General features: G+C 48.2%; 1 protein-coding gene across 2 annotated transcripts in view; it reads right to left on the bottom strand.

Moving 5' to 3' along the window:
* LOC147642454 (uncharacterized) overlaps nucleotides 1–13,112 on the bottom strand; it is a 60,394-nt gene extending 47,282 nt beyond the window's left edge. Inside the window, exons 1-2 of one of the 2 annotated variants that reach the window (XM_086806751.1) lie at nucleotides 12,352–13,112; nucleotides 10,092–12,170 (exon numbers count right to left, since the gene is read on the bottom strand). In XM_086806751.1, coding sequence (XP_086662877.1) covers nucleotides 10,092–12,170; nucleotides 12,352–12,925 — 2,653 coding nt within the window. In that variant the 5' untranslated portion in view covers nucleotides 12,926–13,112. The remainder of the gene's footprint in view (nucleotides 1–10,091; nucleotides 12,171–12,351) is intronic. The other variant, XM_086806760.1, reaches the window with a different exon arrangement.
* Nucleotides 13,113–13,324: the final 212 nt, after the last annotated feature.

Raw genomic sequence — 13,324 nt, forward strand, 5'->3', positions numbered from 1 at the left:
CGGCGGCCACTACCCGTATCCTCTGAAAGGTGTACTCTGCAACCAAAGGCAACTCCACCTCCACTCTCTAAAGTCTGCCCTCATCCTGAATCTCATAGTAGAGGCATCTGCCATCCTCAGTGCAAGCTCTGACAGCAATCAGGATCTCCAACTGTGTAAAGGCTCCCATCCACCGTGGGGCCACTAGCTCGAGAGGCGTGAACCACTCCTCTGTGAGTGCCTCCTGAATGTCATCCCTCATAATCAACCCCCCTCTGAAGTGACTCAGCCTCTCCACCTGGATCTCCTCTGGGAGACTGCAGAAGGCCTGCCAGTCTCCAAAACTACGTGCTGGGCCTGCCGCCAAAGGTCCCCAGGCTAGACGAGGCCGAGAACCCAGCATATGACCCTGCTCTGTGCGAACCACTGGGCTCCAGATGAGCGGCTGTCTGGCCCGCTCCTCAACACAAGAAGGAGGTCTCTGAGAGAGCCCCGGTCTCAGCAGCTCCCAAGCTCTCAGGATGCTCAAGGCAAATCTGTCCTCCCATCCTCTACTGAGGCTTGTCCTCCTCATCTCTATGAAGATCCATCGAATCTCTGGCGCCCAAGTGCCCCCTGCTGGGGGAGCCCGAGCCTGCAACCGCTGCAAAAGAAGCTCTTTCCAAGGCTCAGCGCCTAGAAGCAGCCCCCGAACAATAAGCTTCCCCAATAAGGCTCTACTCTGATCGACTGGATTTATAATGCCCAAGCCTCCCTGGGCCAGCGGAAGTGTAATAACTGCCCAAGCAACCTTTGCCCGGGCTGGCTGACCGTCCCGCCCAGACCAAAGAAAGTTCCTGATCAGCCTCTGTACCTGGCTGATGCAAGAGCTCGAGAAGATCCAGCAAGACGTAATGTACCACATGGTCGCTAAAAGCACCTGATTTGCCACCACCACCCTCCCAGCCAAGGATAGCCGAGCTGTACTCCAATACAAAAGCTTCTTCCGAATGCTCAGAAGAAGCGGGGCAATTTGCTGCTCAGGTGACAAATCTAGTCCAATCTGGCGTCCCAAATATCGCACTGCTGTGCCATGAGGAATCCATCTAAAACCGGGGTCTGGGCTCCATGCCGGAGTGGGAGCGCTACTGATCCAAAAGGCCACTGTCTTGCGCCAATTGATCAATGCTCCCGAAGCTGCACTAAAAACCTGGAGCGGCTGCTCTACCCGAAGAAGATTGGCCTCCTGGCCATGCAAAAATAAGCCCGTGTCATCAGCAAACTCAGCATCGAGCAGGTCCTCCCCCCAGACTGGGAGCTGGAGTCCTCTCAAACCAACCTCCTCTGCCGTCAAATACATGCTCATAGCCTCAGCAAAGAAGAGAAAAAGAAACGGGGCGAGAGGACACCCCTAACGGACTGATCTGGTCAGCTCAAAACTCGGCCCCCGTCCTCCTGCAATCAACACCTGGCTACGAGCTGTGGAATACAGAGCCGCCACCCCTCTAATCCAACCTGGCTCAAAGCCCAAGCGAAGCATAGTGCCCTCTAAGAAACCCCAATCTAGCTCGGGCCCCGTCGCCTCCCAGAAGGTGAAAATGTTGTCAAAGATACTACGCTCCTTGACGAATCCTGTCTGGGTAGCAAGAATCAACTCCCCCAGGAAGGGTTGGATCCTCAAACTCAAGGCCTTTGCTAAGACCTTATAGATAGTATTGAGGATCGTAATAGGTCTCCAATGCCGAATATCATCTGATACTCCCTCCCCCTTGGGGATAAGAAAGATCAAGCCCTCTGAAAAGCTCTGTGGCATCACCCTAGTGTCCAAAACATACTGAAAGCCCCTGCGGAGGCCTGGCCCCAAAAGGTCCCAATAGCGCATAAAAAAGGCAGGCGTCAATCCGTCCTCCCCTGGGCAACTATGGCGCGGAAGGACCCTCAAGGCCTCAACAAGCTCAACCTCTGAAAGAGGCTCACCCAAAACTGTACGCATACGATCTGTGACCCTCCTCTGCACATGGGTCCACACAGTCTGTCTGCAAGCATCCCGAGCCCCAGTGGCTGGCTCCGCTGAAAGCAGGTCTCTATAGAACCCAGTGGCAATGGCTCTGATCTCCCCGGTCTCAATAGCTACCGATCCGTCCGGCCTCCCAAGCTGACGGACTCCTGCTCGAGCATGGCGGGGTCCAGTAATCTCAAAAAACTCCCCAGTCACTCTATCACCAAGCTGCGTCCACTGAGAGGCTGGCAACGATAGTAAAACTCATGTCTCTGCTCCTCTGCCTCTCTAACCTCCTGGCGTGCCTGGCTCAGCTGGGACGCCACCCACTCACATGCATGCTGCTACTCCTGAAGGCACTGAAGCAAAGCAAGGTTGCGTCTCAGCTGATGCTCCCGCTCGCGAGTCTCTCCCAGCCATGTCAAAGCTGCAGCGTGCAGAAAAGAGCTAAGCTCGATGAGTCCCTGGGCACACTGGCCTGCTGCATCCTGGTCAGAGCACTGACTATCATGCCAAATCCTCTCAATGTCCTCAGCGAGACTAGGATCTGTAAGTACCCTCTCTGGGATCCTCAACTGCAAGCTGGTCTCCCGTGTCCTCTCCTCAAGTGTCAAAATAACTGGCGCATGGTCTGAAAATGAGGTGCCAGCGAGAATGCCAACGGAGCCCCCTGGCTCCCCTAACCAGTCGCCTACATAAAAGCGATCAATCCGTGATAGATTAGTCCCTCCCTGCCGGCGATCCGACCGAGAGAAACTAAGACTGTCCTGAGAGCGGGAGAAGGCCCCATGCTGCCATGCATCAGTGATCCTCAATGACATGCAAAATCGCTCCCAAGCTGCAAGCTCCGTGCCGTGCACTGTAACATGACTGCCTCCCACCCTATCGGCCGGGTCCTCAAGCACGTTGAAGTCTCCCCCGACACACCAATGTGCGGCCTCTGGCAATGCATCCGTAACCTGGGTCAAGAACTCTGCTCTGGCACTAGCATGGTTGGGCGCATAGACGTTGAGCACGCCCAAGAGCTCATCATGCATCCTCAGAATGACATATTGTGCTCTACCAGGCACAATGATCCCTCGATCCACAATGGCCTGCCGCCATACATCTGCAATGACCATACATACTCCTCCCTGTCCACCCAAAGGGCCAAACCCTGCGGACCAAAAGGTGTCCCATCTACCAGGCATCACCGAACCATATCTCCGGATCCTGCTCTCACCCAAGTGGTGCTCCTGCATCATCAAAATATCAATACTGCCACCAACCAGGCATCTCTGAAGCTCCTGCCTCAAGCAACCACGATAGCGTATATAATGTGCTCCGCCAAGGCCCTGTACATTCCATGAGATGATCCTCATGGATGACCTGCTGAGGTGGATGCTGTCTCAGCCGTACGGCGGGCCTTCGCAAGCGGCTTGGATGAAGAATAGTCCCCATCCGAGCGGCTACGAATCTGCCCACCCGGTGTGCTGCAAGAATCACGGATCAGGCGCCAGTGGCTGTGTCCCATGGCGACTGCCTCCCGCTCAGACAGAGCAACCTCGTGTATGCATACATATCCAGGGTCGCGTGCTAAATCTGCCACTATGCGAACGACCAAATGACGAATCCCTGAGGCATCCACACTCCCAGGATCCAAGAAAAAATGAGCCAACTCCCATAGTCGGCCTATCACATCTGTCACCTCCAGATCGCTCACATGGTGAGAAAACTCAACTGCCTGAGTCTTCAAAGTGCTAAGAGCGAGCTCCAGAGTCCACTCCCGGTCGCATGGGCCACAGAGAGGGAACGAGAAGGCCACCGCTGAATCAAGTGCCTCCTCCCACAGCAGGCCGGAGGTATCACTACATGAACTCTGATGGGTGCTGGCTCATGGGGGCCCTCTGCTCCAAAAAGCCGTGTGAAGGAGTAATCAAAAGCCTCCGAGCGCTGTCTAGTGCCGAGGCGACTCAGCCGACTGCGGATAGATGATATCCGTGAAGCCCGAATCGGCATGGTAAGTCTCCTCTGCGGTGCTCGAGCAAGGTCGGTGCTCAGAGCCCTCCGGACTGCAGGTGAACGCCAGGGGACTGCCAGGGCCTCCCGGGGAGCTGAGGCGGGCGGGGGGGGAGGAGGGGGGGGGCGAGGGGGGTGGAGAAGGAGCCGCTGCCGAAACGGGAGCGGGGACGGGAGGAGGCGAAGGTGGAAGCGAGGCGGTAGGGGGGGACGGGGGTGGGGGGGTGAAGGAGGGGGTGCTGGCATCTCCTGGTCCTCAGTCGGCGCAGGGGTCTCCACCTGGAGGGGAGCAAAGCTGTTCCTCACGGGAACCCAGTGGTGCTGAGACTGTGGCTGCTGCTGCATCGGTCTCTGGGCGTGCTGTTGTGGCTGTCTCCCTCGACGGCGCCCCTGTCCAGGCTGCCACTGCGAGGTCTCTATGGCCTGAGCAGGTGTCCCGGAGGCTGCCTGCCGAGCCGCATCTGTGGGCGGGCCAAGGCAAGCTTTGCACCAACTTCAGCAACAGTTCCAACAACTCCTCCAGAAGTCCATGGCATCCTTGGCTTCACAGATCCACCAGCTCCACACGGACCGCCACTCCCACACGAGTTCAGTACCAGCCGCAGATGCTTCAGCAACAGTACCAGCAAGCGAAGACGTCATTCCTTCCGAGGTAGAAGGCGACGACCTTAAAACTCTGTATCGTCTTTTACAAGCCAGTAAAACAAAGAAATTGGAAATTAAATCCCCTGAATCTTATGGCGGTCAGCGCAATAAGCGCATCTTAGACCAATGGCTCTACAAACTGCGGTTATACTTTGAAACCATGACCCTTTCTGATTCCAAAAAGGTGACTTTTGCGGTATCCCTCCTCAAAGACACTGCTTTATTGTGGTGGCAACGACAACAGCACGTCGGAAAATCGATTACAACGTGGGAAAAATTTGAACGGGTCCTCCATAAGTAATTCATACCTGCCAATGCGGATTTCCAAGCCTGTACTCGCTTACGCCATTTGGACCAAAATGATTCCTTGGCCTCTTATATCTCCCAGTTCACCAACTTGATACTGGAGATTGACTCCTTGTCCCTAGCGAACGAACTCCGTGCCTTCATTGAAGGTCTTAACCCCACACTGCGTGCCAATGTTCAGAAATATAATCATGTCGATCTTGCTGATGCCATACGTTACACGGAGCACGTTGCAGACATTAATTCTCGAAATTCGGCCTCTTCCAGTCGAGCTAATGCCTTTCAAAAAGCCAATGGGTCTCATATGAACCGAGATAGTCAAAGAGAATATTCTCGCACTTCTACCTCTCGACCTAATCCCCAATGGAATAATTCTCAACAACCTCGCCGACCAGAAGGATCTTCCTCTTTTCAATCACAACGTTCTCAGTCCTTCCAACCATGCAATTCAGATCGTGGACGTGACCAATCTCGCAATCCTCGTCCTTCCACTGTTCCTTCTGTACAGAATCAACAAAAGACAGGATTGTGCACAATTTGCAATGGACCTCATCGTTGGTTTGAGTGTTCCAAAAGACCAACCCATCGACAAATTCTAATGCTGAACCCTCCACTTCCGAGGAGAGACTCCCAGTTGCTAACAAAGGAAAGCGTGCGGTTAATCACCATGCTTTTGCACATGCTTCGGTGATCACCTCTACCGCCACAGCTTAATCTACCTCTTCACCGTTACCCCAGCAGTCTACTCACGTTTTGGTTCTTCAAGGTTCTATTTCCAATCACCCCATTCATGTGCTCATAGACAGTGGGTGTTCTCATAATTTTGTGGGAACCATCTTAACCCAGATATTGAAGATTCGGACTTCTCGAAGTGCTGTTATTTATGAAGTAGAGCTTGCCGATGGTTCCACATCCTTGTGTAACACCGTTGCCAAACACCTCTCCTTTTGAATTCAGCACTATCGTGACAAATTGGATTTCCAAGTCATGTCTTTGGCACATTATGATATAATTCTTGGTCAAGAATGGTTGTACCAATATGATCCCCTCATCAATTTTCGGAACCATTCCATACAATTTGCTCAAAATGATAAGCTTGTGGCACTCAAAGGCATCAGAGACCAACCCTCTACACCAACCCTTTCAGCTCTTCAAGCAAAATGGTGGGTCCACAAGAGTGGTTGTTCCTCACCACTTTTAATGGACTATTCAGCCAAAGATCCTCCGGAGAACATGGATACGAAGTTGATGTACCTCAAGCAACCTTTCTTTGCTCCATACTTGGATCTTTTTCCTCAGGAACTTCCCGCGGTTCTCCCACCTCGGCGACCAATTGACCATGCTATTGATCTCCTTCCCGGCAGTACTCCCCCTACTCGTGCTCCAGATCGAGTTTCTTTCACGGAATCTCAAGAGATACAGCGAAAACTTACTGAACTTTTGGAAAAAGGACATATTCGACCAAGCAAAAGCCCTTTTGGAGCTCCAGTACTTTTGGTGAAAAGAAGGATAAGTCTATGCGCCTTTGCATCGACTATCGCGCCCTTAATGAAGTTGACTATCAAGAATAAGTATCCTCTTCCGCACATTTATGAATTGTTTGATCAATTGCTCCATGCAAAGGTCTTCTCCAAAATTGATCTTAAGTCTGGAGTATGCCTAAGACTATTGTGGGAGATCGGGATCCAAGAACCACAAGTTTGTTTTGGCAGACTTTATTTGATAATATGGGCACAAAGCTAAATTTTTCATTAGCTTATCATCCTCAGACAAATAGGCAGAGTGAAATTGCAAATTCAATTGTACTTGATTTGCTCAAATGCTATGTGGCTGAGCGGAAATCAGATTGGGAGAAGTACTTGCCTCTTGTCGAGTTTTCTTATAACAATACAGTGCACACCTCGACTCGGAAAGCACCCTTTGAGATTGTTTATGGTAGGGTGGTGCTTCCACCTATCCTTCGAACGAAGGATGAAATCTTTGTTGCGGATGAATATGTTAGAGACCTGGACACAACTTTCTCACAAGTATGGACAGCCATACAAAGAACTCAGGAAAAGCATACGAAAGCTACAGATAAACATCGCAGACAAGTGGATTTCAAAGAGGGTGATTGGGTCTTTCTCAAGTTTGCCTTCGAAAGCAACCTGGCAAGGAAGGCAAGTGTCCAAAGTTGTCTCCCAGGTACTATGGGCCATTCCAGGTATTGGAACGGATTAATGAGGTGGCTTTTAGGCTTACTTTGCTTGAACATTGGCGCATAAATAATGCTTTTCATAAATAGGACACCAAACAGGAAGCCAGCAACAAGGGGATGATGTCTAACACTGGCATGATTGGTTACATGTGGAAGGGCTCCATGGAAGCATTGATATCCTGGTGTGAGTTCCTGGCACGACTCAGTACATGTGGAGGGGCTTCATGGAAGGGTGGATACCCTGGTGAAAGTTCCTAGCATGTTGATGAAGTCTCATGGAAGGGTGGACACCCTGGTGAGCATTCTTTATACCTGTATGGGCGGCGCCCAAGAAGGGTTTGGTACAAGATAAATAAGTTGGGAGATGGAATCTAGAATATTATGAATCAAGCATTTGTGTGTGTTTTGACATGCATGAATGACTTGTCTTGATTGCCTGGACAATGCCTGGTATTTCTGCTTGTGATTGTCCATGGGCTCCGAGGACGCCTGGAAATCCTGTGGACGCGTGTGTGCACACCTTTTTGGGACTGAGGCGGTTGTCTTATGTGTTTTGCAGGTGGTAAGTGACCCCAAACTCAATTTACAGCTTATATTTTATTATAGTAAGGTTTACGAGTGCGGGTGTTCACATGCACTTAAATTTGGGCGGCCAAATTATAAAGTGTTCACATACACTTAAGCTTGGGTGGACAATTTTTGAAGTGTTCACATCAAGAGGACCAGTTTTTTATAAAACTTGGCCATTACTTCGTGATGAATTGATGCTCTCTTTGACTGTAGCCATGCTTGAAACGGTGCGAAATCGTGTTTCCGTATTGTTCTCTTCATACTTAATAGAAGTCTCGTGTATTGCCAAAAAAAAAAAAGAATAGGCCATACACCCTTTGTGATATGCATAAGATAGAGAGTCGAGATCAAGGGGCGTACACTTCTTAATTACATCAAAGAACAATTTCCATGAGCTCTAGAGGGTTTTCTATCAAATATACGTGGTAGCCAACGACATGTGGCCGATAAGAGTCCATGATGTATTTAATCATCAAGACCACCTGCTCATTCATGGCCTAGATTTGGAGGGGTGTGATCATATGTGGTATGACAGCAAATGCACTACACATCTTAAATACTTTGTGCCTCATGCACACATCCCATTGAATACAACAAATTTTTGGACTCCAATTTTACAATGATCTGCTAAAACAAATGGCTGAGGGTCTTTTATGTAGGAGCCCACCTCCCCCCCACACACACTGCACACCATATACACCACATTTTCTATGCTTTGTATTGCACAAGTCCTATTGACCATATTTTGGTCTCTGGAGGACAATATTACAATCATCTCTCTCATCTCATCTCATCTTGCAAAAATAAAGAGCTGGAGGTCATTTACATGGGCACCCACCTCCCCCCAACCCACACAATGCACACCCTATGCACTACACATTTCATATACTTTCTATCGCCAAGGCAGGTCACACGGACCATATTTCAATCTCCAAACAAGAATATTACAACTAAATCATCTCAACTTCTTAGAATAGAGAGCTGAGGGCCATTTATTAAGTACACAACACCCCCTCCTACTCCAACTCCCCAATCATCTCTCTCAACAATTTCGAGCCAATTCGGGCATAGTTGGGCTTGTAGGCAAGCCCACCATCAACCGTTTGAGCTTATACTTGGGCTGGTCGCCACCAAGATGCCACCAATTCCAGTAATCTCATCACCTGTTAAGTCATGTTGCTATGTCTCTGTCATTTGCACACACTATCAACATGCTAAAAATGCATCCGACTAGTAGTGTGAGACCTGGGCTCGTGATGAGGTGTGTCACATTGAAAGCTAAAGTTATAAATGCAACTTAAGCATTATTTTATGATGTCACATGCACACTCTCCCGAGTGTGACATGGACATGCTTCTACCCATTGGCATTGGCCAGCTCAGAGGTCGAGTATGTGGCCGAATTCATGTGTTCGTAAGGGCTTGGACATTATTATTAGAGTTGGTAGGGTCGGTAACCAACTCACCAACATTAGACACTATAATTAGGAGTCTAGGCCTCAACCATAGTCATTGATTGATCGGTCCATCATCATTGAGTCATTGAGAGCTCAAGAGTAGTGCTATCATTGAGTATCTCTATTCAGCATTGTATGTACTCGATGTTAGTAATACATGGTAGATTAGGTCGTCTCTCTATACTGTGTATTGAGCATGAAGAAGCAGTAGTTTGTTGTGAATGATTTGAAGTCTCTAAGTAGGTACAAATCACAATCAATCAGTCATAAACATGCTTCCGCAAGCACCCATGTTACAATATGATTATCTTCTACTGCTACATCATGTGCCGCTTGCTAATCCCTTTCCTTACCAAACCCCATTCCATGTGGCTTGTAAAACATTAAGTAAGTATATTGATTGCTATGAATGCTGGATACACGTAAAATTATAAAAAAATCTATGCTGATCTTCCCTTGTCAGCCGTACAACTTATCTGACCAAATAAATTTAACCTAAACATGCGTAATTGCAAAGAGGGAGAGGGAAAAAGGTTTTTTTGGGGGGGGGTAGGGGAGAAAAGGAGGATGAGAGAGCCAATGAGGTGATAGCTCAAGTGGTAGAGGTGTTTGTCTAGGCCCAAGAGGTCTTGGGTTCAAAACCCCACATGGTGCTTCCTCAGCAACATCGCCTACATGTGGATAAAAAGCGTCTATGGGTGGGCACCTACAGAGGAGGTCTAAGGCCAGTCGAAAAAAAAAAGTGGTAACTACGCGGGGACCTTGGGCCTAAGGCAAAAAAAAAAAACCAAAAAAAAACAAAAAAAAGAAAAAAAAGAGGAGGATGTGAGAGCACAAGACACTGATTGATTGAAAATTAGAAACTTAAACATATTAAACACCTAGCAAATCATGTGGTATCAGAAAAACCAGTACAGGTGACATTTTTAAAAAGCATAAGTTTGTTGGGTCATGAAGCATACCAAGGTTGACTTGACGATTTTCTTGGTGGCATTTCTGCACAAGATCAATGATCTCTTCTTGTGTTAAAGGCATTCCTAAAATCTCTTCCCTTGTCTTTGTTGGTTTTCCAGCTTGACCTTTGGGGTAAAGAGCATACTTAAACCCTTTCTTTCTTTCAAGTGCAGGGTTGAAAGACTCAAAGGCTTGCAGGTGTCTTCTTCGCCTCAGAGGTGGGCCACCTGTCCATGGTCTTTGAATCGTTGCAGGCCCAAACGGAGAGTAGTGTTCACGGTATCCTAAAATCGGCGCATTGGGGGTCTCAGAGTAGCTGTATTGGATCTCAAAAGGGAGATCTGAAAGAGGGTGGTTCTTCCAAAGAGGAGACTCTACAAGCTTGGAAGAGGCTGTATTTTGTTGGGATCCAACACGGGGCACATTTTGATCAGCTCCAATAGAAGAGCTGTTCTCAAATTTAGTGTCTAACACTGTCTGCTGGCTTTCTTCCCCATTGCAATAGGACCTTGCATCAGCATTTGGGTCCTGATCGGAAAAATGGATTAAGCTACTTGTTACATCGTCTTCATCTGAACAAGTTGACCACCCTTCCATTGGAGAGGACACTGTATACCATGCAGTAGCAGAAGACAAGCCATTCTTTGCATTATCTTCTCCATCTGAATTGTACCAGTCAAAGCTAATACTCTCCTGTGCCCCTCGAGCATCTTGTGCTTGTGACTTCCAGGAAAGAGGAGGAGAAACATCTTCTTCATCATCTGAATGGGATGACCACTCTTCCATCAAGAATGGGACTGGATGCCCTGCAGTAGCAGCAGGCAAGCCATCTTCTGGATCATCTTCTGCATCTGAATCAGACCAATCAAAGATAATGCTCTCCTCTGGCTCAGAGGCTGCTTGTACTTGTGACTTCCGAAAAGACGTGATAGTAACACCATCTTCATCATCTTCTCCTTTCAGCTTAGATATGCCATGCAGCTCAGTGTCCTCTTTAGACTTGTGAAAATGTTGTGATGGTTTTTCTGCTTTGCTCGACTTGGAAACACTAGTCCTTCCTTGTTTAGCCTTTGGATCAGGCTTTGAATACTTTGAGCGCCTGCCTGGTATAGACGATTGAGAGGGGCTGGACCGAGACCCAGTAGACCTGGATAGATGCCTGGGGGAAACATAGGCTCTCCCTATTCCAGTTAGAACAGGAGACATGGAAGCTGATACAAGCCTTGCCTTACCTTCTGAAGAAACATAATGTTCTCTTTCATTTGGTAATAACAATGTTCCTGCTTCGAATTTGCTCTGCCTGTGCACTATCTCATCCCCATAGTCATCTTCATCAGAAGACTCAGAGCTGAAATCTGATTCTTCTAAAGTTAGGGTGTCTTCACTTAGCAGATCATGTTGGGTATCTTCATTTTGCCAATTGTGTTCAATGTCTGCCCTTGGCAGATCATGTTCTTCACTTGGCCAATCATGTTCGGTGGCTTGCCTTGGCAGATCATGTTGGATGTCTTCACTTGGTCGATCATGTTGGTTGTCTTCCCTTGGGAGATCGTGTTGCCTATCTTCACTACGCCAATCGTGTTGGGTGTCTTTCCTTGGAAGATCATGTTGGCTATCTTCACTAAGCCGGTCGTGTTGGGTGTCTTCACTAAGCCGGTCGTGTTGGGTGTCTTTCCTTGGCAGATCATGTTCAGTGTCTTTGCTTAGCACATCCTTGCCTTGCATATCATGTTGGGTGCCTGTGCTTGGCGTTTCATTAACAACTTTGGGCTGTATTTCCATTGCTTGAACTATCCTACTTTGGAATCCAGGGCTGATAAAGACCTTAGTGGGTGGAGGCATCTGCATAGCATCTTCTCTCATATTCTTGTCGGCAGGCTGTAACTCCATATCTCCAGTCAAATTGACGTAATTCGCAAGACCATCCTTTTTCTTGAAGCTACTCAAGATATCTAAAAGCTTTGCAGAGAAATCCGATCTTACATTGGGGTTTCCATTGGAAGAGCTAAACTGAGAAATTCCATTTGCAAATGATAGTGATTTTTTCCAGTCCAACCTTAGGACCTTCTGTGTAGAAGCACTTGGTTCTGCAGGCCAGCAATGTAAGCGAAAAAACAGTTATGTGTACCCTGATAACCTTAGTGAAATGTACAAGCTGTTAAGCTTTGCATATAAACGAAAGAGATTCCCCAACTTAACTCCTAAGCTGCTAAAAATCTTCAGACCATCAACTCCATCATGCATGCAAAAATTTGCAGAAATTAGCACCTTGAGAGAAGGGCTGATTCGTGTCGTTGAGTTCCCCTGCGGCATGCTCAAAAGTAGCAACATTGTTGTGGAGGCGGAGGGGCTGCTTCTCCAACAGGAGGGCGATGCAGTTTCTGGAAGGTTTGGAAGAAATTGCAGGAGCCTGCTCTTTCTCTACGTCATCCTTCTTTTTCATCTTCTTCTTCGTCATCCTCATCTGCCCATGGCTTGCAGGTCTGCCATAACTTGCCGTTCTTCTTCCCAACTTTGCAGGCCTCCCATGGCTTGCAGTCCTTCCATGACCAACACGCGTGTTCTCTGCTGACCTTGCAAAAACACAGAGGCCATGTTGGCCCCTTTTGCCTTCATCTTCATGTGGAAATAAAGGAAAAACCTTGTAAAGTCTTCTTCTGTGAGTGAAGCGCTGCCCTGCCCTGTCTGTTGAGAGAAGAAAAGTCGAACCGAAAAGCGATGGAGTAACCCCGATAGAGCTGAAACACAGAGATGGGGGTTGCTTCGCTGGAAATGCAAAGGAAGGGAATGGAGAGAAGAAGACGTGTTGCCTGTTGTTGTGAAGGAGAAGGGGACTGCTCATGACATCAGCACTCACATATGACCGTCAGTGCAACAAGGCCACGCAGTTAGGCAGGATGTCCACAAGCATAGATGGCACAGACACAACACATTCTCCACAACAAAGATGGTATACCTCCAAGGTGTAACGGACGTTAGAGTTCTTCGGGCGTGCGTATATTGACCTGGTGTGCGTGCGGCAACAACTTACTTTTGGAAGGTGAAACCAGATACATAATTAAATATCACGAGTAATTTCTGAAGGTTGAACGAAATGGTGAGATAATAACTTCAGAAATAGATACAGAATAGCAACAAGACGGGAATCTTATTGCACTGGATTTAAACAGGCGTGAAACTAAGATAACCGAACAGAAGCATGCACATGAAAGCCGCAAGGTACAAATCAAAGAAGCTACAG

This window comes from Cibotium barometz, chromosome 1 (assembly GCF_041138505.1).
Source record: "Cibotium barometz isolate CiBa-2024 chromosome 1, ASM4113850v1, whole genome shotgun sequence".
Lineage (NCBI taxonomy): Eukaryota > Viridiplantae > Streptophyta > Polypodiopsida > Cyatheales > Cibotiaceae > Cibotium > Cibotium barometz.